This window comes from Marmota monax, unplaced genomic scaffold, assembly GCF_021218885.2.
Source record: "Marmota monax isolate L192 unplaced genomic scaffold, Marmota_monax_Labrador192_F-V1.1 WCK01_AAM20220418_F8-fsc00106, whole genome shotgun sequence".
NCBI classification, from domain to species: Eukaryota; Metazoa; Chordata; class Mammalia; order Rodentia; family Sciuridae; genus Marmota; species Marmota monax.
This window is the reverse complement of record NW_026695218.1, coordinates 6167171-6192399: the sequence shown is the minus strand read 5'-3', so window position 1 is coordinate 6192399 and position 25229 is coordinate 6167171. Positions and strand designations below refer to the sequence as shown.

At 41.2% G+C, this 25229-nt stretch overlaps 2 protein-coding genes across 4 annotated transcripts in view; one reads left to right on the top strand and one right to left on the bottom strand.

Moving 5' to 3' along the window:
* The first annotated feature begins 334 nt into the window (after positions 1-334).
* On the top strand, positions 335-11520 carry Mthfd2 (methylenetetrahydrofolate dehydrogenase (NADP+ dependent) 2, methenyltetrahydrofolate cyclohydrolase). The gene is made up of 8 exons (XM_046432390.2): positions 335-477; positions 4567-4751; positions 5934-6056; positions 6425-6577; positions 7678-7785; positions 8803-8895; positions 9279-9404; positions 10255-11520. The coding sequence occupies exons 1-8, from the start codon at positions 377-379 to the stop codon at positions 10416-10418; spliced, it is 1053 nt and encodes a 350-aa protein (XP_046288346.1). The 5' UTR covers positions 335-376; the 3' UTR covers positions 10419-11520.
* A 698-nt stretch (positions 11521-12218) lies between these two features.
* Slc4a5 (solute carrier family 4 member 5) overlaps positions 12219-25229 on the bottom strand; it is a 126518-nt gene continuing 113507 nt past the window's right edge. For all 3 annotated transcript variants that reach the window (XM_046432348.2, XM_046432349.1, XM_058575095.1), the window contains 6 exons: positions 24010-24078; positions 23197-23370; positions 19526-19681; positions 17746-17830; positions 16102-16169; positions 12219-13972 (listed from right to left, as the gene is read on the bottom strand). In XM_046432348.2, coding sequence (XP_046288304.1) covers positions 16135-16169; positions 17746-17830; positions 19526-19681; positions 23197-23370; positions 24010-24078 — 519 coding nt within the window. In that variant the 3' untranslated portion in view covers positions 12219-13972; positions 16102-16134. The remainder of the gene's footprint in view (positions 13973-16101; positions 16170-17745; positions 17831-19525; positions 19682-23196; positions 23371-24009; positions 24079-25229) is intronic.

Sequence of the window (25229 nt, the reverse complement as noted above, 5' to 3'; positions counted from 1 at the left end):
CACACAGTAGGCCCTCAGACATTTGTTCAATGAATGAATGAATGAACTCTAATTCCTGTCGGCCAGGCGTGGGTGACAATGGCTGCGTCAGGCAGGGGCTTGACTTCCTCAGCCAATCAGGCCATTCTACTCAGACTTATTAGCCTTCTAGAGCCAGGTTGCCGGCTCTTCTTGCTCCAATCATAAGCCGGGCTCTATCCTGCACCGCTTACGTTTAATGGAGACAACCGATTGGCTCTCTCGGCTCCAGGACAGCCGGCAGAGTGGGGCAGAGACCAATGGGTGTCGGTGGGAGGCGGGGCCTACCACGGGGTGGAGGTATAACCACAAGGCCCGCGCGCGCGTTTCTCTCCCGGCACGGGCACCAACCCTGGCGATGGCTGCAACTTCACTGTTATCTGCGTTGGCCACCCGGCTGCTCCGGCCCGCGCAAAGCTGCCACCTCCTCCATCATCCCTTCCACCTGGCCGCAGTTCGGTAAGTGAATCTGGAAGCGGGACAGCACGGAAAGCCGGGGAAAACGGAGAACAGGGGCCGCCAGGCTTCCGGTGGGGTGCTGAGGTACGTCTTTCTGAGCATCGCCCTGGCGGTGGTGGCCTCCTGGAGGGGTGTGGCGGGGCGACGTGGCACCGAGTGATGCCGCAGCCGACAGTGCGGAGCGAAGGTTCAGAGGACTCTGGGGTGCCCCTTTTTACATGGGAACATAAGGAGGTTATCGGCCAGAACCTGCCGACGCTGGCTGTGAGGCGGAGAGTCGTCTTGGGAAACCTTGGGCGAGCGCCGGGAAGGGTTCCGAAAGAGCCGCCTTCTGTTAGCGGTCCTTTCCCGAGACCCTAGCGGTGGATGGGGTTGGTGCAGTCTGATGAAATCCCGGAGCCCGCTTGCTAGAGGGGTACCCACGCTTCGCTCCTCCTCCGGGGGGTGGGTGTGGCTCGCTCTGCGCTCCTAGAGCGGCTTCGCGGCTGTGAATGAATGTACTGAGGTCTTCAGGGCTTTGACTGCAATCCACTCCACGAAGTGACCCGTGCCAACCTGGGTAACTTGAGGTGATAAATACCCGGAGGTTTCCAGGGACTGGGGAAGGAGGAGTGGGGAGTTACTGTTGCATGGATAGTTTCGGTTTTACAAGATGAGTTCTGAAGATGAATAGCAGTGATGGTTGCCCTTCTATTAAATATGAATTATTTAATACAGCTGAACTGTAAACTTAAAAGTGATCAATATGGCACAGTTTATATGTGTACTTTACCACAATTAAAAAAAAAATGGAGAAAAAAATACCAGGAGGAAGACAGGGAAAGCTCTGGTTGAATTTCCTTAGGGAGGTAGGTAATTGGTTTTTCTTGATCTTTTTGAACCTCAAAGTTCCATTCCTAAACCTAGCTTGAAGAGTCTTTTGAGGGACTATGATTTCTCTTCCCACATTTCTGCACCCTCTTTCCTGTCAATCTTTAGATCTTTTGCAGCTAGAGTCCTATATCTTTAAAAGTAACTTTTATTTTTTTCCCCAACATATATTCACTGTTCCAGACACTCTGCTAAGGTGTGCAGATTTAGCGGGGATAAAACACTGTTCTTGTAAAAATGCTGTTAAAGATCTTTCCAAGGGGCTGGGGTTGTGGCTTAGTGGTAGAGCGTTTGCCTAGCACTTGCAAGGCACTGGGTTCGATCCTCAGCACCACATAAAAATAAAAATAAAGGTATTGTGCCCAACTACAACTTAAAACACACACACACATACACACACACAAGGTATTTCCAAGGCACTGCTGGTTACAGCTCATGATGTAGAATCTGTGTAGTATGAGTGAGTTTTTTTTTTTTTTTTTTTTTTTTTTTTTTTTTTTTTTTAATTTTTTATTGTGGGTTGTTCAAAACATTACAAATTTCTTGACATATCATATTCCACACTTTGATTCTAGTGGGTTATGAACTCCCACCTTCACCCCATACACAGATTGCAGATTCACATCAGTTACACATCCATTGATTTACAAATTGCCATACTAGTGTCTGTTGTGCTCCGCTGCCTTTCCCATCCTCCACCATGAGTGAGTTTTTGAAGGAGAATGTGGAAGGGGACAATCAAGACTTTTTGGTCTGATTCTGATCAGCCTTTTGGTCTCCTCTTTCATTACTGTCTGTTCTTTTCCCTCTTCCTAAGTGCTGACCACATGTGCTTGTAGGACAGAGCCTTCATAGGCTTTTCTGATTGAAAAGATATTTATAAAGATCTTAGAACTAAACCAGTTTGCTTAAACACTGATGACAAATGTTCTGATTTTACTGCTTGCCTTTCTGAATTACTAGTGGGCTCCACATGTTTGAAGGCAATGCATGTGCTCTGCACTGCACATTTGTTATTAACAGAGCCCATGTTTTGCTGTTTGAGAGTTTCAGGAACACAAACACTGTGGTTAGATGAGTACTATAGCCTAGGAGATAGTGGGGGAGAGGGGTAAATGAACTCTGAGGCAGAAGTCTGCATTTGAGTCTTGTTTCTACTATCTTCAGTGTCCTCTTCTGTGCAAGAGGGTTATTATAATAACCCCAGGGTAACTGAGAGTGATGTATGTAAAAGTTTTAACAGAGTACCTACTATTAAATAAATGTTAATTCCATTCCCTTTTGTATCTTTCTTCACTAATTACTGGTACTATTAGTAAGAAGAAATAGACCTCTCCCCAAAATAAGTTGATTTTGAGCTGTAAAATGCCCCTGATGGTTGATGTTTGATGGAAAATGACTAAGCCATTGGGTTAAAGAGAAAGTGAAGATGGTGCTGACTTGAATTTTAATTTCAAATTTACTGGAACAGACTTCTTGACTTCTTCTATTCTGTTGATTCATTGTTTGAATGGAAAAAATTTCTAAACACATTTGCAAAAGCACTTAATTCCTAAATATGTGTTAGCTAAAAGCATTATAATGTTTGGATTTCTTATGGGACTGGGCTGATTCTTCCCATTTCCCTGTTTATTGAGGATAGCAATGACTTATCTGCCCCTGGGCAAAAGAGATGATAGGAAGTTAGTTAATGTTTTCACATTTTGCAAGAGTTGTGAGAAGCAGAGGAGGGCTAAAATGCAGTTATATTATGAAAGATCTTCATTACATTGTGGCTTTATTTTTAGTTCATGTTGCTCTTCTGACTTTTTTTTTTTTTTTTTTTTTTTTTTTAAAGCAAATTGGCAAAACACCCAGAACCTGCTTTTGGAAGCAAAGATTGGGGCTTGGAACACTGGCTTCTCCAAGAACCCTGTGTCCTTAACTTTAGCATATCATTTTTAGTCCAAGTGAGCTGCTACCATTTTTCTAAGTTACTGCTTTTCAAAGAAATTTTTTATGAAGGGCAAGCTAAGTGCTTCTCACTGAGTATATGTGTGTGCATTTGTGCGTGTGAATAATTCCTTTTGACTATGCGAAAATATATTCACTGTATATTAAGGATATATGTGTACATACAACCAAGAGAAGAGTGTAAGAAATTAATGTTATTGAACATACATACCTGACATTTTTATATACATTACTTCATTCAATACACATGACTATCTTAAGTTGTTTCCTTTCTTTCTTTTTAATATTTTTTAGTTGTAAATGGATCTTTTAGGGCCTCATACAAGCCAGGCAAGTGCTCTACCACTGAGCCACAACTCCAGCCCCTATCTTATGTTCTTTTTAAGAAGTATTTGATACTGTAGCATTCTAGGGTTGAGGATGTATTTCTGGTCAAGGAAAGGTATTCCAGATACTTACTAATCATTCCTGATCTATATCAGGAATGTTGCCAGGGGTATTTATATCAGCAAAGCTCTTAATGAAGTTCTATTCAACTCTAGATGATTTGTGAATATTAAGAATGTTTTCAATATAAATTAAATGCTATTATATATTTTTGTACCATATTAGTATCATTACATTAAATCTGGGTAGAGATCTTGGTACCTTTTTTTTTTTGTTCTTGTTGTCTTTTTTTTTGTTCTTGTTGAGATCTTAATACCTCACAAGATAGAGTACAGATTAATATAAATTTTAGCTACAAATTTTCTCTATTACTATAAGACATTGAGATTTGGTTTAGAGTAGGTATTTATTCACAATGCAAATAAAAAGCAGGCATTAAAAAGATGTTCACAATGCAAATAAAAACAGGCATTAAAAAGATTTAAAGATGTTAAAGATTTGAAATTCTGTCTTAAGTACCATTGGCCTTGAGTATTAACCCTATATGACCATGCAAGATGCTGTGTCCCTGAGAATTAAACATGTATTTATAAGGGGAATTGATGTTTCATTGTTCTTAAGGTTGGAGCAATGCTCATATGACACTGAGGGCAGAAGCCTAAAGAGAAGACTTGTTTTTGTGGGATCTTTTTGCTTAAGGACAAGATTCTTTTCTGTAAGTAATGGCACTTTACTAAACATGTAGCTGGACACATGTTCACCACCTCATACTAGGCACCAGGCATTTTAATCTAAGCTTTAAAAGTGTGGAGTTTAATAACAACTTACTTTTACAGAAATCTAAGCTATTTGGTTTTGTGACTCTGTTGCCTTCTGCAGAAATGAAGCTGTTGTCATTTCTGGAAGGAAACTGGCCCAGCAGATCAAGCAGGAAGTGCGGCAGGAGGTGGAAGAGTGGGTAGCCTCTGGCAACAAGCGGCCACATCTGAGTGTGATTCTGGTTGGTGAGAATCCTGCAAGTCATTCCTATGTCCTCAACAAAACCAGGGCAGCTGCAGATGTGGGTACGTATCACTATCAGACCTTTCTGCCATTCAGTTGAAGTTTATCTGAGGCAGACGCCATTATAATTTATGATTCCTTTTTCTGATTAGAAAACTCAGACAGAGGAGGCTAATATGACTGAATTGTATCAAAATGTTGTGAAGAAATTAGATCCAATTTACTGGGGAGGCTTATTGCCTGGGACAGGAGGAACTTGATTGGCATTCTTGGTGTCTTCTGGAATGTGAGCTAAATTCTTGGCATTAACATTCTACAGGTGATCTTGATATTTATATTTGCTTTTCTTGAGGAATAATGAGAGTCTCTGACTTGGGTGTAGCAGTTTTAAAGCAGCAGGGTAATGGGGAAAGATTGAGCAATACGACATTAAGTCATCTTAGTGATGTGGTTAAACAGTCACCGATTTGAAGGAAATGACTCCAACTTCTGAGAAATAGCTTTTGACTTCTTCACTGATTGATTGCAAAACTAATCATGCAATTAGAAGTGATTTGGGTCCAGGTGGTAGGAGGTTTGTAGGTCTTGCAGTACCACAGATTACTGCGTGACTTCGGACAAGAGGTGGTGGGTTCGGATTCACCTGTGCCCACTCACTTGTGGGTCAGTGGTCTGAGCAAAAGGTGCCCTTTCCTCTGGCCTTCCAGTGTGGCTGGATGGAGTTACCAGCCTCTGAACCCTTGGTGTACTCTGTGATCACTGAAAATTGAGACCTCCTGCCATTTTAGCTGAAAATCTGAGTTATATCTCAAGCTCCCCCCACAACCCCCCCATCACTTTTTTTTTTTTTAATTTAGAGACAGGGTCTCACTAAAGTTGCTTAGGGCCTCATAAGTTGCTGAGGCTGGCTTTGAACTTGCAATCCTCCCGCCTCAACCTCTCAAGCTGCTGGGATTACAAGCATGCACCACCACTCCTAGCACTAAGCTAGCTTTTTAATCTGTCTGCTTTAGTCTCCTTGTCTCTAAAATGAGAGTAATGAAAATTGCATAGAATAATGTATGAAAGTGTCGAGCTAGTCTTCTGTAGCCTATATATGTGCAAAGTTAAACTTCTTAGGTTTCTTGTGAGCTGGTTCAGCTGCCAGGGTGGATCCAATGATTAAAAACCCCTGTGGTAGCAGAGTTTGGCTGGCAACATAGTAGTGCTCACTAAGTAAGTAACTCATCATTTTCTTACAATAGGAATCAACAGTGAGACAATTGTGAAACCAGCTTCAATTTCAGAGGAAGAGCTGTTGAATTTAATCAATAAACTAAATAATGATGAAAATGTAGATGGTCTGCTTGTTCAACTCCCTCTCCCAGGTGAGTTTTACATTCTAGTTAATGGTGTCTGAGCCGTGGAGAGGCTTGGCTACCTTGTACACCTGGCCCTTCATGTGAATTTGACTTAAAGGCAAGGTAAAAAGATTATTTTATTAGAAATGGGACGGATCTACTTAGAATACCACTTGTCTCCATATTGAAATCTTTGTACAAACCACAGTGGAGGGAAGCAATGGAAAAAAAAGGCTGTTGGCTGCCATACTGGCATTTGACATCTGTAAAGATGAAGTGCATTAGGGAGGCAAGTCAGAAATGGGATGGATTTGTATAACAAATCAGATAAGATGGAGTCAAATACCCCCAACTACAATATAGTGATTTAAAGCTGGGCTTTGGTTTCTTTACAGAACACATCGATGAGAGAAAGATCTGCAATGCTGTTTCTCCAGACAAGGATGTTGATGGCTTTCATGTAATTAATGTAGGGCGAATGTGTTTGGACCAGTATTCCATGTTACCTGCTACCCCATGGGGCGTGTGGGAAATAATTAAGCGAACTGGTAGGTATATCCCAGAATCTTATGTCTTGTTAGAATTATCAAGGAAGTATGGGTAAAGCGTTGTCAATGTTTGGATTAGGGATTCTCAAGTGATAAACTTATTTAATATATATATATATATATATATATATATATATATATATACACACACACACACACACACACATACACACACACACACAATATGATAAAATTATAAAGATGAACTTTCTATACAAATATTCCAAAATCTGAAAATCTCTTGACATCTGAAACACTTCTGGTCCCAAGTATTTCAGATAAGGAATATGCAACCTATACTTACAAATGGCAAAAATTCCTACAGTTCCAATGAGTGGAGCCGTAGTCCACATCTTTTATTCCTACTCTGCTGTGCTTACCTCTTTTGACACTTGTCTGTGAATATTTGGAGACTTTAATTCAGAAACCTCAGGAAAGGAACTTAAGATTTAATAGTGGTGGTGGTCTACATTCTTATAACATTTTCTAATTTATAGGGCATATTCTCTTGTTTCCTTTTTTCTTCTCTTAGGTACTGGTAATTGAACCCAGAAGCACTTTACCACTGAGTCACATCCCCAGCCCTTAATTTTTTTTTTTTTTTTTTAAAGAGAGAGTGAGAGACAGAGAGAGAGAGAGAGATAGTGAGAGAGAATTTTTTTTTTTTAATATTTATTTTTTAGTTTTCCGCGGGCACAACATCTTTGTTTGTATGTGGTGCTGAGGATCGAACCCGGGCCGCACGCATGCCAGGCGAGTGCGCTACCACTTGAGCCACATCCCCAGCCCTTAATTTTTTATTTGAGACAGTGTCTTACTGAGTTACTGAGGCTGGCCTCGAACTTGTAATCCTCCTGCCTCAGCCTCTCAAGTCACTGGATTACCTGCATGTGCCATTGCACCTGGCTATCCTGTTTTCTTTTAGCCCTTTCTATGTGTAGCAAGTATTAACTCTGACTGACTAATGAGGCAATAAACTTAGTGATTTCCTTCACTATTAAAATTGGATTCGTGTCCCAGGTCATCTGTTGTTTTTTTTTTTTGCACATTTTCAATGGATTGACACTCCTTTTAATGCAAAAATATACATTTTTTCATAGGTATTCCAACCCTAGGGAAGAATGTGGTTGTGGCTGGAAGATCAAAAAATGTTGGAATGCCCATTGCAATGTTACTACACACAGATGGGGCTCATGAAAGACCTGGAGGTAAGGAAATTGCTTTCAGAGCAGTGTTCTCTTCTCCCTTTTTGGAGAACCTTCAGAGACAACAGAAGTATATTTGTTATAATTCTGTTAACATTTACTCAGTGAGTAACTTTTGTATAGAAACTACTCAGTATCATCAAGGAGTTTCAATTCATTTATTATGGAATTAACCTAGAAATCAATTTGAGTTTTGAGTAAAGCATTTTGTAGGCAATTAGAAATTTTCAGGTGTGGCTTTGATGGTTGGAGCTAAGAAGCACTTCTTATTTGAAGTTAATATAGTGTTCTGTATCATTTGGTAGAAAAATATCTCAGACAACTGCAAAGGGTTGATTTGATATGACTGCCATGTGTCATGTCAAGTTATGTTATTTTATCTAAGAAAAAGCCTCATAAATCATTTATCACATGTAATTGTTGCAATAACAACCTTACATGATTATATCAGAAATAGTAGCAAAACTATATTTCCAGCTATCTTTTTCATTAACTTAAAAAAACAAAAAAGCAGCTGGGTGTGGTGGTATATTCCTATAATCACAGCGACTCAGGAGACTGAGGCAAGAGGACCACGAGTTCAAAGCCAGCCTCCGCAATATAGTGAGGTCCTGGGAAACTTAATGAATTCCTATCTCAAAATAAAAAAGGGGATATAGCTCTGTGTTTAAGCACCCCTGAGTTCAATCCCTGGTACTAAATAAATAAATAAATAAATAAATAACACTTGTAACCCCGTGACAATTATATCTTAGACAAGATAAAATTCTTGGAAAGCTGTGAAGTACAATAAGGAATAAAGTTAATTATGTATGATTCCAAAGGGTAGAGCAAAGACTCTGGGTAAGAGCTATACTGAGCATTAATTTTCAAAAGCAAATAACAATTAGATGTCCAGAAAATAGGGCACAAGCATTAAGTCAGTTATTTTTCAGAGATCAGTTTCTACAATGACTTGATTAATTGAGACCTAATCAGCTTTGATTCAGTAATCAAGACATCCATTTTGTTTTCCCTTAGGTGATGCCACTGTTACAATATCTCATCGATACACTCCCAAAGAACAATTGAAGAAGCACACAATTCTTGCAGATATTGTCATATCTGCTGCAGGTAAGAACTCAAGGGAGAGGGCTTGAAGGACTTCTCTTCAGAAGAGTGAAGTTGTACCTCATCTCTTAGGATCCACCTGCCTCATTGCCATTCATCCTTCCCCTCGTAATGATTTTTTGAGCTGCCTTCAAAGATGAGGGTGGAGTTATGGTTGGAATACTGGTTTCTGGCACTCCATTATAGACTGGATAGGTGAAAGTTTTTCCTTACACCTAAAAATAGTTCCATTTACTATATGAATTTAAATGGTCCCTTGATTCTTTAACATGTTATAAAATACGTTAATTAGCTCTTTTAAGTCTCTAGAAATTGAAAGGCAAGAATCTGACTGGTGGAATCTTCTTTTTAGTACTAAGTTGATCATTCCTATCTCCATTGGCCAGGCATTCCAAATCTGATCACAGCAGATATGATCAAGGAAGGAGCTGCAGTCATTGATGTGGGAATTAACAGAATTCAGGATCCTATAACTGCTAAACCCAAGTTGGTTGGAGATGTAGACTTTGAAGGTAAATGATGTAATTTTAAAAATATATAAAAACAACAAATAAGCAGGGCATGGTGGTGTATACCTGTAATCCCAGCAGCTCAGGGTACTGAGGCAGGAAGATCAAGAGTTCAAAGCCTGGGGCTGGGGTTGTAGCTCAGTGGTAGAGCACTCTCCTAGCATGCATGAGGCACTGGGTTCGATCCTCAGCACCACATAAATATAAAGATATTTTATTTTGTCCACCTAAAACTAAAAAATAATGAATAGTTAAAAAAAAAAAAAGTTCAAAGCCAGCCTCAGCATCTTAGTGAGGCCCTAAGAAACTCAGCAAGACCCTGTCTCTCAATAGAATACGAAAAAGGGCTAAGGATATGTGATTCAGTGGTTGAATGCCCCTGAGTTCAATCCTTGGTAACCAAATTAAAAAAAAAATCATGGCGTATGGCTGGAAAACTACAGGTTATTAGATGTACAAAATTTCTTTGGTACTTTGGGCAAATTATACTCAAGATTTAAAAAATGTTGTAGGCGGGTATTGAGGTAATGCTTATTGTCAGTTACACCCTTCCCTACCTCCCCTACAGTTAACCTACCAAGATGTTTCTTTTTAAATTTATTTAACATGGAAGAAAAGTATGACCAGAAAACTATAGGTTATTAGATATTCATTGAACAACTGCATGTTATGTGCATGTTATTTCACTAGTGTGTTCAAAATCATTTACTCTTCAGTGATGTAGATATAATTTTCTTTTAATGAGTTTTGAGGCTAATGAAGGTGCTTATGTTTATTATTGCTTTTTTTTTTGTATGCACCTTTCATAATGTTTTTTGCCGTAACTGAATCAGCCTGTCTTGTTTCCATGTAGGAGTCAGGAAGAGAGCCGGTTATATCACTCCTGTCCCTGGGGGTGTTGGTCCCATGACGGTGGCAATGCTAATGAAGAATACCATTATTGCTGCAAAAAAAGTGCTGAGGCCTGAAGAGCGGGAAGTGCTGAAGTCTAAAGAACTTGGAGTAGCCACCAATTAACTGTTGTGTTTACTCTGCCATGAATAGCACTTCAAGCCAGTCCACGAGGTGATCAAGCAGGTCATTAGAAATGCAATACTTTTAATTTATTTTACTGAAATGGTTTAAAATGATGCTTTGTATTTATTGAAAGTTTAAAATGGGTGGGTTTTGTGCACACATAGCTCTGCAGTACCTCACCAGGGAACACACCAGTGTCATGCTGGATCATATGATCTAGCCAAGAGAAGCCATTAATCTAGTGATTAATATAAGAGACTTGTCACATCGAGAATGGATGCTTAACTTTGTCAAGCCACTCTGGTTAAAACTTTGCCTTTTCTAGGATTGCATTTCCCAAGTGCTTTTCCAATAAGAGTTGATACTCATTTTAGGTTCCAAGCCTTTTGAGTTCAACTGGTCAAACCAAAGGAAAAAAAAAATGTTAGAGAAAATTAGGGGAAAGGAAGAAATGGTAATAGAGTAGAGGAAAAAAAAAGTCACCATAATTTTTATACATATTGATCAATAACCAAATTTATCCAAAGGGAACTGAATTGGCTGGAAAAAAGAAAAACAACATTACTAGCTGTCTTTTTTTTATTTTTTGGCTTCGTTGTTAGGAAATGTCTTGGGTTGTTCCATTTGCTATTGCTTTGTGTTCCTTGGCCTTCAGTGAGTTCTCCCCATTGTAGTTTTCTAGGATTGAAAGGCTTGTTTTATAAATTATTCATGTGTATTGCCATATTTGGCTGTATCCTTTTTGCTAAATCCATTTTGCTATATCCTTAAACTTTATTATTCAGTTTTTGTATTTTAGTGGGTATCTGTATGGTTCTTTGTTATGTCTTGAAACCTATTTTTGAAAAATAACACTTGGGCTTGATAATCACTGGGCAGCTGGTGTAAATATGCAACTTTTCCACCAAAGAACTGTCACAGCTGCCTGCTTTTCTGTGAGCTTTCCTGAAAGATTTTTAAAGAGCTTGAGTTAATATTGAATTTAGACTTTCTGATGAAAGTTTTTTTGGTGTGTGTGTTTTTGTTTTTTAAAGAAAGGTGGGTTTTTTTTGTTTGTTTTTGTTTTTTTTAAATAAAACACATTTGTCTGGTGTGGAATGAATTTCTGAAATACTGTCTCCTACTACTGTCTTAGTTGTAGTCTAACCAGAGTGAACTTTTCTCATTGGATATAATCTAGTTATTTCTATATTTGGTAACACCCAGCCTCTAACCTTAAACAAATTGGTTTAAAGAACTGTGAAGAAACCAGCCTAGTCCTTAATCCCAGCAGGTAATGTCAAACTAGGAACTTAATCTGTAAATTTCATTGAAATGGTTCTGAGTGTTTTCTAAACCAGGCATTCAATTTACACATCACTACAAAGGATTTTCTCCTTTCTGTGTTCTCAACACACACATACATAGTAAAAGTAAATTTATTTCCCCATCACCACCTCTGCCCACCCTGTGTGTGTATGTGCATGTGTGTGTGTGTGTGCACGTGCATGCGTGTGCATGTGTTTAAAGTATCAGTTTGATTAGGGACGGTGTGGTGCACATCCTGATACTTGACATAGGCCCCTGCGTATTATGAATCACAGCTATGTATCTGCACTTTCATGCAAGTAGCTCCTGCTCTAGGCAGTTTGAAGCCAAAAGGGAGAGAACTCTGGGGAGTTGATCTGCTCCTTCCTTGTGCTCTTCTAGCTTGCTTTATTCTTTTGCTAGTTTGTTGGCGATATTTTTGTAAGTGAGGTATAGCTTATGTCTATATGTCTTGCCTGCTGACTTTCCTAAATTATTAAACCTGGAGTCAGATGAGCAGACAGGATTAATTTTTATTGAATTTTAGTTACATTAAAAGTGGAAAAAATTACTGCATGGAGAAGTAATAACATGTCAACCTGTTAAAGACTTAAAATGTTCATGTATATACAAAATATAAAGGATATATAAGGTAAAAATTACATGGATCAATTTACAACAAAAAACTAACATCATACTTTTCCAGTTTGTTTTATTAATCAAGCACATTTACTCCTGAATCCATAACATTTCTACAATTTAATGGGGACAGTACTATTTCAAATCAGCCAGGCTTTAAAACTTAAATGTTAGATTGTTAGCTCTCCCAGGATTGGTACAAATGAAGATAAAGACTTTGTACTTAAATAGGATGGTTCTGGATTAGTGAACAGCTAAATAATTTTGCTATCAGGTAGAAGTTTAGAGCTTTACCTCTTGGCAGTATTCCTTGGAAGGGAGCTCTGAGGTTAAATTTAAGGAAAATTCAAATCCATAGTTGTTTTGGAGAAGAAAATGTCAGATGCATGTGGTTATCTGGCAATAGCAGGTATTACATAAACAGTTGGTGCTCACTCATTCAATGTGTATTAAACCTAAAATGTCTAATCTTTTTAAGTTTAATGGGGAAAGGGTCTGCTTCATTAATAATTGGTGTTAATCTACCCAAATTGCTTCTAATCATTCTTTTAAAGGACTAGTTTGACTAACATTGCCAAGTTATAATTTTCCAAAGTGTTAGCTGCCTAACATGTAATGTTCATGTAAATAGAAATCTGACTTTGAGGATCAGTCATTGAAAACTTGTAGGAAGGACCTATTCCAAATAAAGAAATTGGAATCCAGGTGTGAAAAAAAAAACAGTGAATAAATTTAAAGGATCACTTTGTGGATCTCATGTGATTTGAGGTTCACTTTAACAGTGACTATTTCATTTTAAAAAACTTTATCCACTCTGATGCATTGGTTCCTTCATTAACAGACTTTTGGAACTGGCTTTTCAATCTAGGAAAGCCCCAGTCACACTTCTAGACCAAGGCCCACAATGCAGATTCAAACTGAGCTGAATGAGATTCAGAGAAAAGGTAGGACCTTTCCAGCATCACTCTGCATGGAGAAGTAATAACATGTCAACCTGTTAAAGCCAACCAAAATTGCATAAAAATATGCAATTTTGCAAAACAATATTCCAGCCTTGGCCTATTGTAAGAGTATGTTAAGAGTTCTTTAAAACCACCTAGATTTCAATCTAACCTTTAAAATTTTTAATTAATACTTGTCTTAAGTATAAAATTGACTATTGCCCATTTATCTTATGGTTTTAAGAGGCAAGCATTTTTTTTTTCATTTCAAAAGAAATGTTATGATTTCTATGCTGAACTGCATTTTAAAATAAGGTATAATGTTTACATTTAGATATTGTAATAACTACAAAGGGATGAAGAGAGCTTTGCATCTAAGTAGGACTTTCCACTGAAGGATGGCCAGTTTTCTATAGGGCAGAAGGACCCACTCCGGTACATAACGAGACAGGCACAGAGAAGTTAAGACTCAATTAAAACTAAACCAGGCCCTTGCCCAGGCAGGGAGAAGCTGCATCATCCTAAAGGGTGGTCTCACCGTGGGCCTCTCTTCCATATTCTTCTATGTCTGTAAAGTCATAGTCAGACTCCATCTCTATCTTCACCTGTGGCACCATGAAGACTGGGCTCCTGGGATAGCTGAAAGCAGGTGAAGTTGGACAGGAGATTTTGAAGTGCAAGGTGATGCTGAACAAGAAAGAGGAGGAGGGAAGAATGATTAGCTAATTTGGGGTGTTTTGAACCCTATTCTCCAGAGCAGGGCTCTAATGCAAACAGTTCTGTCTTTGCTTATGAATTCTCAACACACCAAGGAAACAAAGCATCCAGTCTGCTGGGCTTTTAGCCACAGCCATTGAACTGATCTCATGCCTTTTCAACCCATTCTTCAAATTGCTACCAAGTCGAACTTTCTAAATCACAAATTTGACTGGTTCCCTATTATTTAAAGAATAAAATCCAAGCTCCTAAGCAAGACAGGGCCACCTATGCTTGAACTCCTGCCTACTTTCCTAGTTTGAGTGCCACTCTGTCCCCTCTTTGTGTTGTATGTTTTCAAATGGTGCTTCAGACATGTTCCCACTGCCTAAGATGCTCTGTCCCACACTGTACTTCTGTCAGGGTCCTATTTATCTGTGGTAGATTCTCCTGATAAGGCTAATAACCTTCCTTAGACCACTGGCCTTCTCTCCTGTGTACCCATTCTTGTTCTTGCACATGGTACTCCCCTTCTGTTTACATGTCCCTCTACAACCCCAGGGACCAACTATCATGCCTGGTAGATCTCTGATGCTCAACCTTACTTAACTGGGTCATGTTGCTAAGCATTTTTCTTTACCAAAGCAAAATCCTGCTATTTAGTCATCTTTGCTTCCATCTAATTCCATAGACTGGGTAAGGCACCAGTGTGATTGGGAAATATCCAGTTATGACTTTTTTTTTTTTTCCATTTCTGACCCCTACCATAGCTCTGTATAATTTATCAGGCATTTGGAAATGCCCTTTCCTGGTCCAAATTCTCCACTGCCTAAAATTGGGGGCAATTAAGAGATTTGATTTGGTGTAGACTATTTTTTAAATGAAGATAAATCAGGATAGACAAATTGTTATTCTGTGACTATCCATACATAAAGATCAGTGTCAGTAAGGGCTTAGGAGCCCAGATTGGAGTTATGGGATATGAAGGAACATATTTTGAGATGTGACACTTCTGAGATATAGTGTCCTTGAGCCTGCAGCTCAGAGGTTTGAACTGGTGAAAAGTATCTCCATTTTAGCATTGTGAAGCAGCTTTGCCCCCAAATTCAGGAGATCCTATATGCTTCCTGAAAAACTCTTGAGTGCTATCTAAGGATGGAAAATTACCTGCCTCTGTAATTGGGATACCTCTACACTTACGAATTGGATCTTATACAGAATGACTCCTTGTCCAATTTAGGGAATAATACATTAGGGTTAGCACAGTCCCTGCCAGCTTCCCTAGTAATAATAGGCAAAGACTTCCTTGTCCCTGAATTCTTTTTCATTTTTGGGCCCCCTGTATAATCATCAAGCAGTTCTGCTTTTTTCATGGATAGTTAACCATCAAGAACACCATGGAATCACATTGTTGGCATAGGTCTTGAATCCTTTTTTGACTTTCTATCTTCATTTAATATTTGATTTTTAATTAGCTTTCCTTATGACCAGTGATAATTGGTCCTGCTGTTATGTGACCCCATAGAGTATTAGAATAACTAGTGGGTTTGCTTTTGTTTTTGTTTTTGGTACCAGGGATTGAATTCAGGGGCACTCGACCACTGAGCCATATCCCCAGTCCTATTTTGTATATTATTTCGAGACAGGGTCTCACTGAGTTGCTTAGCACCTAATTTTGCTGAGGCTAGCTTTAAATTCGTGATTCTCCTGCCTCAGCTTTCTGAGCTGCCTGGATTAGAGGTGTGCGCCATTGTACCCTGCGAACCTAGTATTTTGATCCTTAGTATCTGGGCTTTTATTAACATGTACTTAAGCTATGTCTAACTTTCTTGTATGTTGTTTCCTTTTTTTTCAATACTTACTTTCAGTATTCTACATAATATTTTAAATTTCCTTTTCTAAAGTTGTGTACTCTATCAGCACATGAAAGATGCTTGTCACTGTGTGATTGATGTCAGTAAGAAGACACATTTGTTACTTGACCCCCCCAATAATCAGGTTGGTCAGCCTTTGTCTTCCTCTACTAAGATGTCAGCTGGACTGGGAAATCCTAGTCCCCCAATCTGACCATTCCTTAGTCTCTTAGCTAATACCCAAGGAATCTACCTAATAGCCCTTACCTTCGATCGAGTTCTGAGCCACTGAAAGAAGAATCAGAGTGAATAACTCCAACTGGAAGATCTTTTTCCTGGAAGAAAAAGTCAGATGTGAAGCAGATCTGAGAGTCACGCCAGAGAGCATCCTATTTCTCCGTGCTTCCCCACCATTCCTCCTCTTTTCTATTTTGTGATCCATGGCCAACAGTATACCAGAGGAATACTGGGGCCTCACAGAGATGGGTGGCTCTGGGTCAATTAATCCTTCACAGAGAGGGATCTGAGCCAGGATAGGAGGAAGTGAGGCATGGGGAGGCCCAGGGAGGAGAGAGGAAGGATGATGGAAGTCAACAAAAGGGAATGGGGAGCCAGTGGTGCATGGTACATGCCTGTAATCTCAGCAGCTTGGGAGGTTGAGGCAGGAGGCAGGTGGAGGGAGAGTGAGGAGTACAAAAAACACCTTGAGGCAATGTGATGGAGAGAGGTGAGGGGAAGCCTCTGGGGCTCTGGAGTGTCCTGGCAGGAGTTCTGGTGACCTCCCCCAGTCTCTGTCTTTGAGGACAGTGGTAAGTAAGCACTATCTTAGGAGCACCAGGTCAGGATTTGGATCAGGATATTTGTGTGGTCTTAAAGACAGCACTGTCCAGCAGTTGGGAAGGATTAGAAGCAGTTTGAGAATCTTGCAGGGTCTTTGTAAGCAATGCCTGATTGGAAGCCTTCTCTTTCAGCACATGGAGGATGCTTGTGCTTCATACAGAATCACAGCCCAACCCCAGGACCTTCAGTTCTGACTTGCTGCCCAGATGCCTACCTATTTCTCTAAAGGGGAACACTCAGCTCTGATTTGAGCTTGCAATCATTTCAACAATGACTGGAAGATATGGGCAGCTCCATGGGCCAGGTGGACTGATGTGGTCTGAAACAAGGCAGGAAAGGGCAGGATGGTGCTGCAGGCGCCAGAGGAAAGGCAGAAATGGGGGAGTTTTGCCTAAAGTGAAGGAGTAGACTTCAGGGTGTGCTCTGAAATTTTCATCTGGTTGGAGTCCCAACCCTCATGGCCCAGTTCACTTTAACCTCTGCCTATCACAGGAGTCCTCTTGTTTAACCACGACGCAAAGAAAAGACCACCGACTCCAATTTTAAATCAAATTAAAGCAGGCTTGTAATTCCAGCCGGGACTGTCTCTCCCGAAATCCTTGGGTTAGAGAACAGTACCCCAGCTCTCTAGGAACATGGTTTTATAGCACAAAAAGTTACAAAAGGTGGGTGTCTTGAGAACTTACAGATAATAGGATTTTGACAAGGATAATACAACATTTCAAGTTAGAGAGTAAATTCAGATCCCAACACCAGAATTTATGAGGCGCCACTAAGGTTTCAGAGAGGGTTGTTATCTGGTCAGGGAAAACCAGGCATGGGTGAGTTCAAGGCATGGGCTGGCATTCCAAGCAAGTTTAGAAATCACAATAATTTATTGTAAAACAGAAATTAACTTTTCATGACTTTGTGACGAGATGGCTCCCAATCTTAAGATGGAATTAGGCTGGGTTCATCACTCTGGCATATAAAATGATTAGATCCCCTGAGTTACAGATGGAAGCTCCTTAGGAAAATAGGTGGAGGATTAGTAGTGAGTAAGAAGGGAGAGACACCATGTGTTTTACTTACTGGCAATGCAGTGGATACCGTTTTGGGGATCTGATTGGACACTTTCCATGGGAATCTTTATAACTGAGGGAGGGAGGAACTGGGGCTGGAGAAAAACAGTGGGAAAAGCTGATAAACACCAACACAACCACTTTGTCTTTCTTGCCAAATGGAAAATGCATGCATCCACAATGTGCAAACCACCATTCCTCCACATTCAGACTAAACAGGGGGTGCTGCAAATGCTCTTGGACCCACTAAGGAAAAATGGACACAATTGGCCCACCATTTTAGATACCCAGTAGACAGGAAAGGAATTCATCCAGGAATGTCGCTCCTCAGAACAGTTTCATCTATCATGCAACCAGTCATTTGGGACTGAACCTCACAATATCTGTGTTGCTATAAAGACATGTATAAAATGAATTTGTGAACATTGAATCCCATTTTTTTCCATTAAATGTATCACATAATCCTGAGATGCTTTACCCTCAACCTTGGAATAGTTCCTGACATTTGAGATCCACTCCAATATTTACTGAATGAACCAATGAAAAAAAAAATAAGCATTTGTCTTTAAAAGACACCTGGACTCTGTTTCTTTCTTTTAGAATCTACTTTTGAAAATTATCTACAAAAAAACATGTGAATAAATTATAAGGGGGCTGGGGTTGTGGCTCAGGGGTACAACGCTTGCCTAGAACATGTGAGGCACTCGGTTCCAATCCTCAGCACCACATAAAAAAATAAACAAATAAAAAAATTGAGACCTTCCCCTTCCTGCAAGACAGAGGAAGTTTTGGCCAATTACAACCATCAAAGGATGGTTTAATCACCAACCAGTGAGCAAGGATTTGCCTGTGAACAGCTTTAATTTGCAAAAGGTGAGATCCCAGGAAAACAGGACAAGGTGGATAAAGGATTGTGATTCAGATACAATTGGGAGACCGGGAGATTGGGAGTCAGGCATGGTCTCAGGAAATGACATGGCAGTTCAGTATATGGAAAGCATGAGTTCAAGAATGATTTCCTAATTCCCTCTTAGACATTTAGCTGTCTGTCTATGTTGGGTAAAACACTTCCCTTTGGAGGGACAGTGTCACCATTTGTAATGAACATTTGAACCAGATACTCTTTCTGCCTAATGTTCTGAGATTTGCTATAACTTCTAGCTGGCTCCTTGTCTGCTGACTGAGTGTTTGGGGGTGGGATGTGGAGGAAGCATGGGAGAGGAGAGGGATAGATGGGGCAATCAGGTGGTCCCAGGCATGGAAGAGGAAGCCATTCTCTTTTCAGTGAGGACACATACCTCTCCCCCAATTTTTGTTCCCAATACTTTCGGGGTAGGCCCAAGCAAAGCTTATCTCTAGTTCCTCCTGCCTATCCCAGAGTCCAGTCTACTTAAAAGTCCCCATCAGACCTCTCCCCACAGGCCTGCTCCATTCTTTGGAGGATACTCCTTATAAAGGGCTTCCATTTTGGAACCATCTCCTGGGCCATTCTCTCAGGAATCTGTGCCACTATTGACAATGGCCCTGAAAACCAGAAATGGGAGTGAGCTTTGCTAGTCAACTGCTCCTGGGCAGGGAGGCTCACTGGCTCTGGCCCAACCTGAGGACATTTACAAGAACAGATGAGCTCTCAGCATCCCAGACCAAGGCCAAGTAGAAGCCCTAGCTTATCCTGGACTGGGTGCAGGCACTCTTACAGTTGCGTGAAAAGCCACCCTCTCCCTGGCCCTGGTGGAAGCAGAAGGATCTATTGGTCCCCAGACTCTGCCCAGGCCTCATATCTTCCCCACCTCCTCATCGCTATCCTCGTGGGCCCCTTTCTTTCTCTTCTTCTTCTTGTCTGTCTCCTTTTTCTCCTTCTCTGGCAGGATGTTGTCAATCCAGGCCAGGTCATGCTGGGAGAAGATGAAGTCCAGAAGCCTTCGGACAATGATGAGGCCCAGGATCTGTGGTAGAAGACAGAGAGGCTGAAGTTTTGTGAGAGTTCAGAGAAAATGATAGGCTAAATAATTCCTTCTTCCTCAGTCAGCTGAGTTCAGGCAGCTCTTGTGATCGGTCTTTGGAGCCATTCCAAAGTCCCCACAAACCATGTTCACCTCCCCTGCTCCCCTGGTTCCTCTCCTTTGGCTTCCCAGGTGAGTGACTATGACTACCAGTGACTGTGTGGGACAGAGCCTGTGTCAGCTGAAGTGGGGAGCCAGCACAGAGACCATGGCTGGAGAACCATAGTCATTCTTTAAGTGGTTCTCACACTTGAGTGTGCTTTAGGGTCACCTGGAGGGCTTGTTAATACAACATTGCTGGGTACCACCCCAGAGTTTCTGATTCATCAGGTCTGGGGTAGAGCCTGAGAATCTGTATCTCTATAAGTTTCTCAGGTGATGTTAGTGCTGCTGGCCCAGGGATCACATTTTGAGACCCATTGCCTCTCTACTCCCATTTCTTTTCTTTTTAAAATTAGTTCTTTTTTGATATAGTATAGTGCATTTTGACATGTTATACAGACATGGAATATGACTTATTCTAATTAGGATCCCATTCTTGTGGTCGAACATGATATGGAGTTACATTGGTCATGTATTCATATATGAATGTAGGAAAGTTATATCTGATTCATTCTACTGTCTTTCCAATTCCCATCCCTCCTCCTGTCCCTTCATTCCCCTTTGTCTAATCCAATGAACTTCTATCCTTCCCTTCCTCATCCTCCTTTGTTGTGTGTTAGCATCCACATATCAGAGAGAACATTCAACCTTTGGTGTTTTGGGGATTGGCTTATTTTACTTGACATGATAGACTCCAGTTCTATCCATTTACTGGAAAATGCCATTATTTCATTCTTCTTTATGGCTGAGTAATATTTCACCATGTATATATACCATATTTTCTTTATCCATTCATCTATTGGAGGGCACCTAGGTTGGTTCCATAGCCTGGCCATTGTGAATTGCTCTGTTCCCATTTTTAAGAACTGTCAAACTCTCCATTAACAAAAGCCAAATAAAATATAGTAAGCTATATGGAATTTCTAAAGAAAGTTTGGTTCTGTTCAGAATGGACAAATTAAAGGGAGAAATAAGTGATCTTTTAACAAATTCAGTGGACCCAGGATGGTCTGTTATACATATTGTCTTTTTTACCACTGAAAACTGGCCATTAAATGAGGCAAGGAAGCAAACCCTTCTAGCTGGATTTAATACTGGTTCCTCACTGATATAATTTTTTGAGCATGAAGAGCTCAGGCGTCAGATAAACCTGGGTTTAAAAACTCCTGGATCTGGCAGGGCATGTGGTGCACACCTAATTGGAAGGCTGAGGCAGGAGAACTGCAAGCTTAAGGCCAGCCTTGGCAACCTAGAGAGACCCAGTCCCAAATAAAAAACTAAGAAAGGGTTGGGGATGTAACTCAGTGGCAGAGCATTCCTAGGTTCAATCTCCAGTACCACAAAAAAAAAAAAAAAAAAAAATCAAAACACCACAACAACAATAAACTCCTGACTCTGAGCAAATCAATGGTTGCTAGGGACAGGGGTGGCAAAGGGTTGTCTACATATAGGGCAACAAGAGAGAACTTGGGGGTGATGGAGCTGTTCTGTATCACAGCTACAGTGGTAGAATCACCATTCTTTACATTTGCCAAAACTACAGAGCAGAGTGAATTCTACTGTATTTAAAAATAATCAGGAGCACTGGGCACAGTGGTGCCCACCTGTAATCCCAGCAGCTTGGGAGGCTGAGGCAGGAGGATAGAGAGTTCAAAGCTAGCTTCAGTAAAATCAAGACACTAAGCAACCCAGTGAGACTCTGTCTCTAAATAAAATACAAAGTAGGGCTGGGGATGTGGCTCAGTGGTCAAGTGCCCCTGAGTTCAATCCTGGGTACCAAAAAAAAAAGGCCAGGAGGGGTGCAGATCTTGCTCTGTCCTGTCCTGAGTTTGTCATTCCCTGTGCTTTCTGAGCCTCATCTTTCTGATCGTAAACTATGGGTAAGTAGTAGTGCTTCAGGGGCTGGTGTGGGCTGAGTGGAACAGCACTCAGTACTGGCAATCATGACTATCACTATCCTTCCCTTCCTAATCTCTGAGGCCCAGGAGGATACTGTTGGGGAGGATCCATGTCCCTTTCCCTGGAGTGGTGGATCTCAACCCTGGCTGCATATTTATGCTCCCTGTAGACTTACTTAAAATACCAAAGCCTGGGATTCTTGAAGATATTCTGATTTAGTTGATTTCATAGTTTTTAAAGAGCAGCCAGAGTCAAGAACCACTTACTAGAGATCTCCTAGGAGTGCACATTTCCACAAGTGTCCTTGATTTGGTTCCTAACCTAGGCCTGCAGGCTTTCTGGGAGCATTAGCCCCCAAGCTTCAGTCCCCCAGCAAGGGCTGGGCAGCTTCCTTCTGGTGGGGTTATCTAGAGGGCCAGATGCAACAGGTTTTTGTTTGTTTTTATTTTTATTTATTTATTTGTTTGTTTGTTTTTGATCAGGGATTGAACCCAGGGGGCTTAACCACTGAGCAACATCCCAGCCCTTATTTATTTATTTTTAGTGCCAGGGTTTGAACCCAGGGTACTTAACTACAGAGTCACATCCCCACCCTCAGCATTGTTTTAAAAATATTTTTTGTTGTACATGGATACAATGCCTTTATTTTTATGGGGTGCTGAGAATCAAACCCAGTGCCTCATGCATGCTAGGCAAGCCCTCCACCTATAAGCCACAACCCTAGCCCAACATCTCCAGCATTTTTTATATTTTATTTTGAGTCAGGGTCTTGCTGAGTTGCTTAGGGCCTCTCTAAATTGCGGAGGCTGGCTTTGAACTTGCAATCCTCCTGCCTCAGTGTCCCCAGCCACTAGGATTACAGGCATGGCTGTTTTTAACTTTTTATTCTGGAATAACTTCGAATTTCCATAAAATATAAAAGAATAGTCAAAGAATGCCCAGCTCAAACTTTATATTGTCATTGGGTTTTTGAAATTCCTGATCTCTGATTCTGTTCCCTCTCTGCACCACTAACATACTATTTACCATTTCAAATTCGTTAATTTTGCACGGAGAGAAGATTTATATTTAGTATGCATCGGCTTTCGAGATTGGCTTGAGGTTTGGCAGTAGAGAATTCGGGTCTGAAGTTGAATGTGTCCAGCTTCTCCACATTCCGGCCTTCCCCCAGCAGGAAAGTTGGGTGGGGACCTCAGCATGCGGGTTGTCACTGCAGGATCCACCTGCCACACTGACATTCTTTCCTCCACCCTTCTCTCTATCCTCCACCTGGTCTGGCCTCACAACTTTAAATTTGTTCTGGACTGGCTTCTGTCACCCAAAGGAACCAAACCAAGCCACTGGGGAGAAAGCTAAGGGTGCTGCAAGGTGACGCACTTGTGGCACTGCTGGACCTCCTAGGCGAAGCCTGCCTAGACCAACCTGCCCAGCAGCGGCGAAGCCCGCGCCCACCTTACCATGACAGGGAAGATGATGGCGGCCACAGTGGACTTGAGGATCCAAAGCACAGCCAGGCAGATGATCTGCACCAGGGTGAAAAGGTGGATCCTGCGTAGGGGTACGTGGCGAAGGAAGGCGTGGTCTGGTTGGTGCTTCGCCGGCATCAGGAAGAGCTTGCATCTTTCCCAGAACTAACAAGGATAGTGAGGGCTCAGCAAGGTTGCCAGGAAATATTCCCCGCCCCGACATCCCTCCGCAGGTCCGCTGGGGTATGGGGTTAAGGGAAGGGGTGACTTGGTAGGGTCTCAGGAGGGGACTCTTGTTCAGGCATTAAGTAAGACACTCTGGAGGTGTCTAGACAGGTATGCAATATTGGAGGGAGGGAGGATCCTGAGGCCTGGGTGAGGGTAATGGACCTGGAGGTGGGGCTGCAAAATGAACATGGTCTGTTCAAGGAAAATGCAATTTAATGGACCCATGAACTATCCAAGTCATCTTGGGATTTTGTGGTTAATATAGAACAAAACAAAGCAAAAAACTTTCTTCTGTGGAGTTGTCTTAGGGAAGAGAAGAGAAAGGTACAGTGAAGTGCTCTTTGGAGTTGGCTTGACCCAGGTTTTGAGTTATGAGTTGCAGTCTCCCCACCTGTGAGGTTGGGATCAAAGGACCTAATTATATAGATTAAATGACACCTGTAAAGTGCCTCATATAATTATTTTGCTTCACATAGAATATTGCTATTATTCTTTCACTGAACCAGGAGAGTAAGAATTTGGGGTCTTGGTGACACTAGGGAGTGCTGACTTCAGGTGGGGAGGGGAGGGCCTTACCTGGATGCCATTCAGGGAGGCCACGCCCATGTAGAGGAAGACTCCATACAGCACAGGCATGGGGATGTACTGAAATGAGAGCAGAATTTTGGATTGAACTTCTGCCTGGGATGAGTCCTTGGTCTCCTTGTTCTGGACAAATGTGTCTGCCAACCATAGAGGCAGCCAAGGAGGTGTATATTTGGAGGAACTGAGGGTGTCTGAGAGAAGATCTGGAACCAGAGTGTGGGTGCAGGTGGGGATGCACAGCATGCTGCTGTTCTTCCGGTCTGGCCCATCTCCCAGCCCCACGGGAGCCCTGTGGTCTGGCTGAAGACATTTCTAGAAAGTGGGAAAGCTCCACAAACTGCTTATTCCTGCCAGCCCCTTCCACTTTCAGCCTTAGCTGAGGCCCCTAAAGCTGCTGGGCCTGCAGGGGGCCAGGGACCTTTGGTGAGTTGACCTAAATCATAGGAAGTACCAAGGCCACTTAACAAAAATCACATATCATACACAATCACAAAAAAGAAGCAAAACAGAAGTATGTAAACTGTTGCCCAGGGTACTGCCTACTAAATCTCTACCTCATCCTTTGATGACAGGATGTCTGAACACCAAAAGTTCCTCTTCAGGTAGGCTAGCCAAAACCAGTTGGATCTAAAATGTTTGCCAGAGTAACAGCTGATCTCCAGCTTCATTAAAATCTAGTTTCCATGCTAAAGACACGCTCACTGGCCACACAGTGTCCAGAAACAGTAGATCAAAAAGGAGAGTGCATCTGAATTTGTAGAAGTCTCTACCTGTTGCAGGAAATTACATGAATATTCCTTCCCTTCATTAACCTATTCCCTCCCCTCATTTCTGCTGCTCTATACCCAACTTATCAGCTCTAAGTAAGTTAAGTCAAATGTGAGCTGGGAACCTACTTCTCCATTCTTCAGTCACTGAATAAAGGCTCGGGCCATGGATGCTCAAGTCAGTCTAGTTACTTGCTTTGTGATATTGAATGGAAAAAGGACCCCTTTAAGTTCTATATTCCAGGGGGACCAACAAATGTGTTAGTAACATAAAAACCACTAATCATCAACTAACAGTAGGAGTTTGATGTGCACACACATCAGCAGTTGTTTTCTTTTTCAAAAGTAGATTCATGTAATTCATACTGCACTACCATCATCATTTCAAATCTTTTTAAAAAAATATTTTCTAGTTGTAGATGGACACAACTAGAAAATATTTTA

What these genes read in the sequence shown, in the direction of transcription:
- Mthfd2 (XM_046432390.2), top strand. Translation starts at nt 377, where the DNA reads ATGGCTGCAACTTCACTGTTATCTGCGTTGGCCACCCGGCTGCTCCGG. An exon ending in CAGGGCAGCTGCAGATGTGG is followed by an intron (nt 4,752 to 5,933) that starts GTACGTATCACT and finishes TTCTTACAATAG; the next exon opens with GAATCAACAGTGAGACAATT. An exon ending in GGAAATAATTAAGCGAACTG is followed by an intron (nt 6,578 to 7,677) that starts GTAGGTATATCC and finishes ATTTTTTCATAG; the next exon opens with GTATTCCAACCCTAGGGAAG.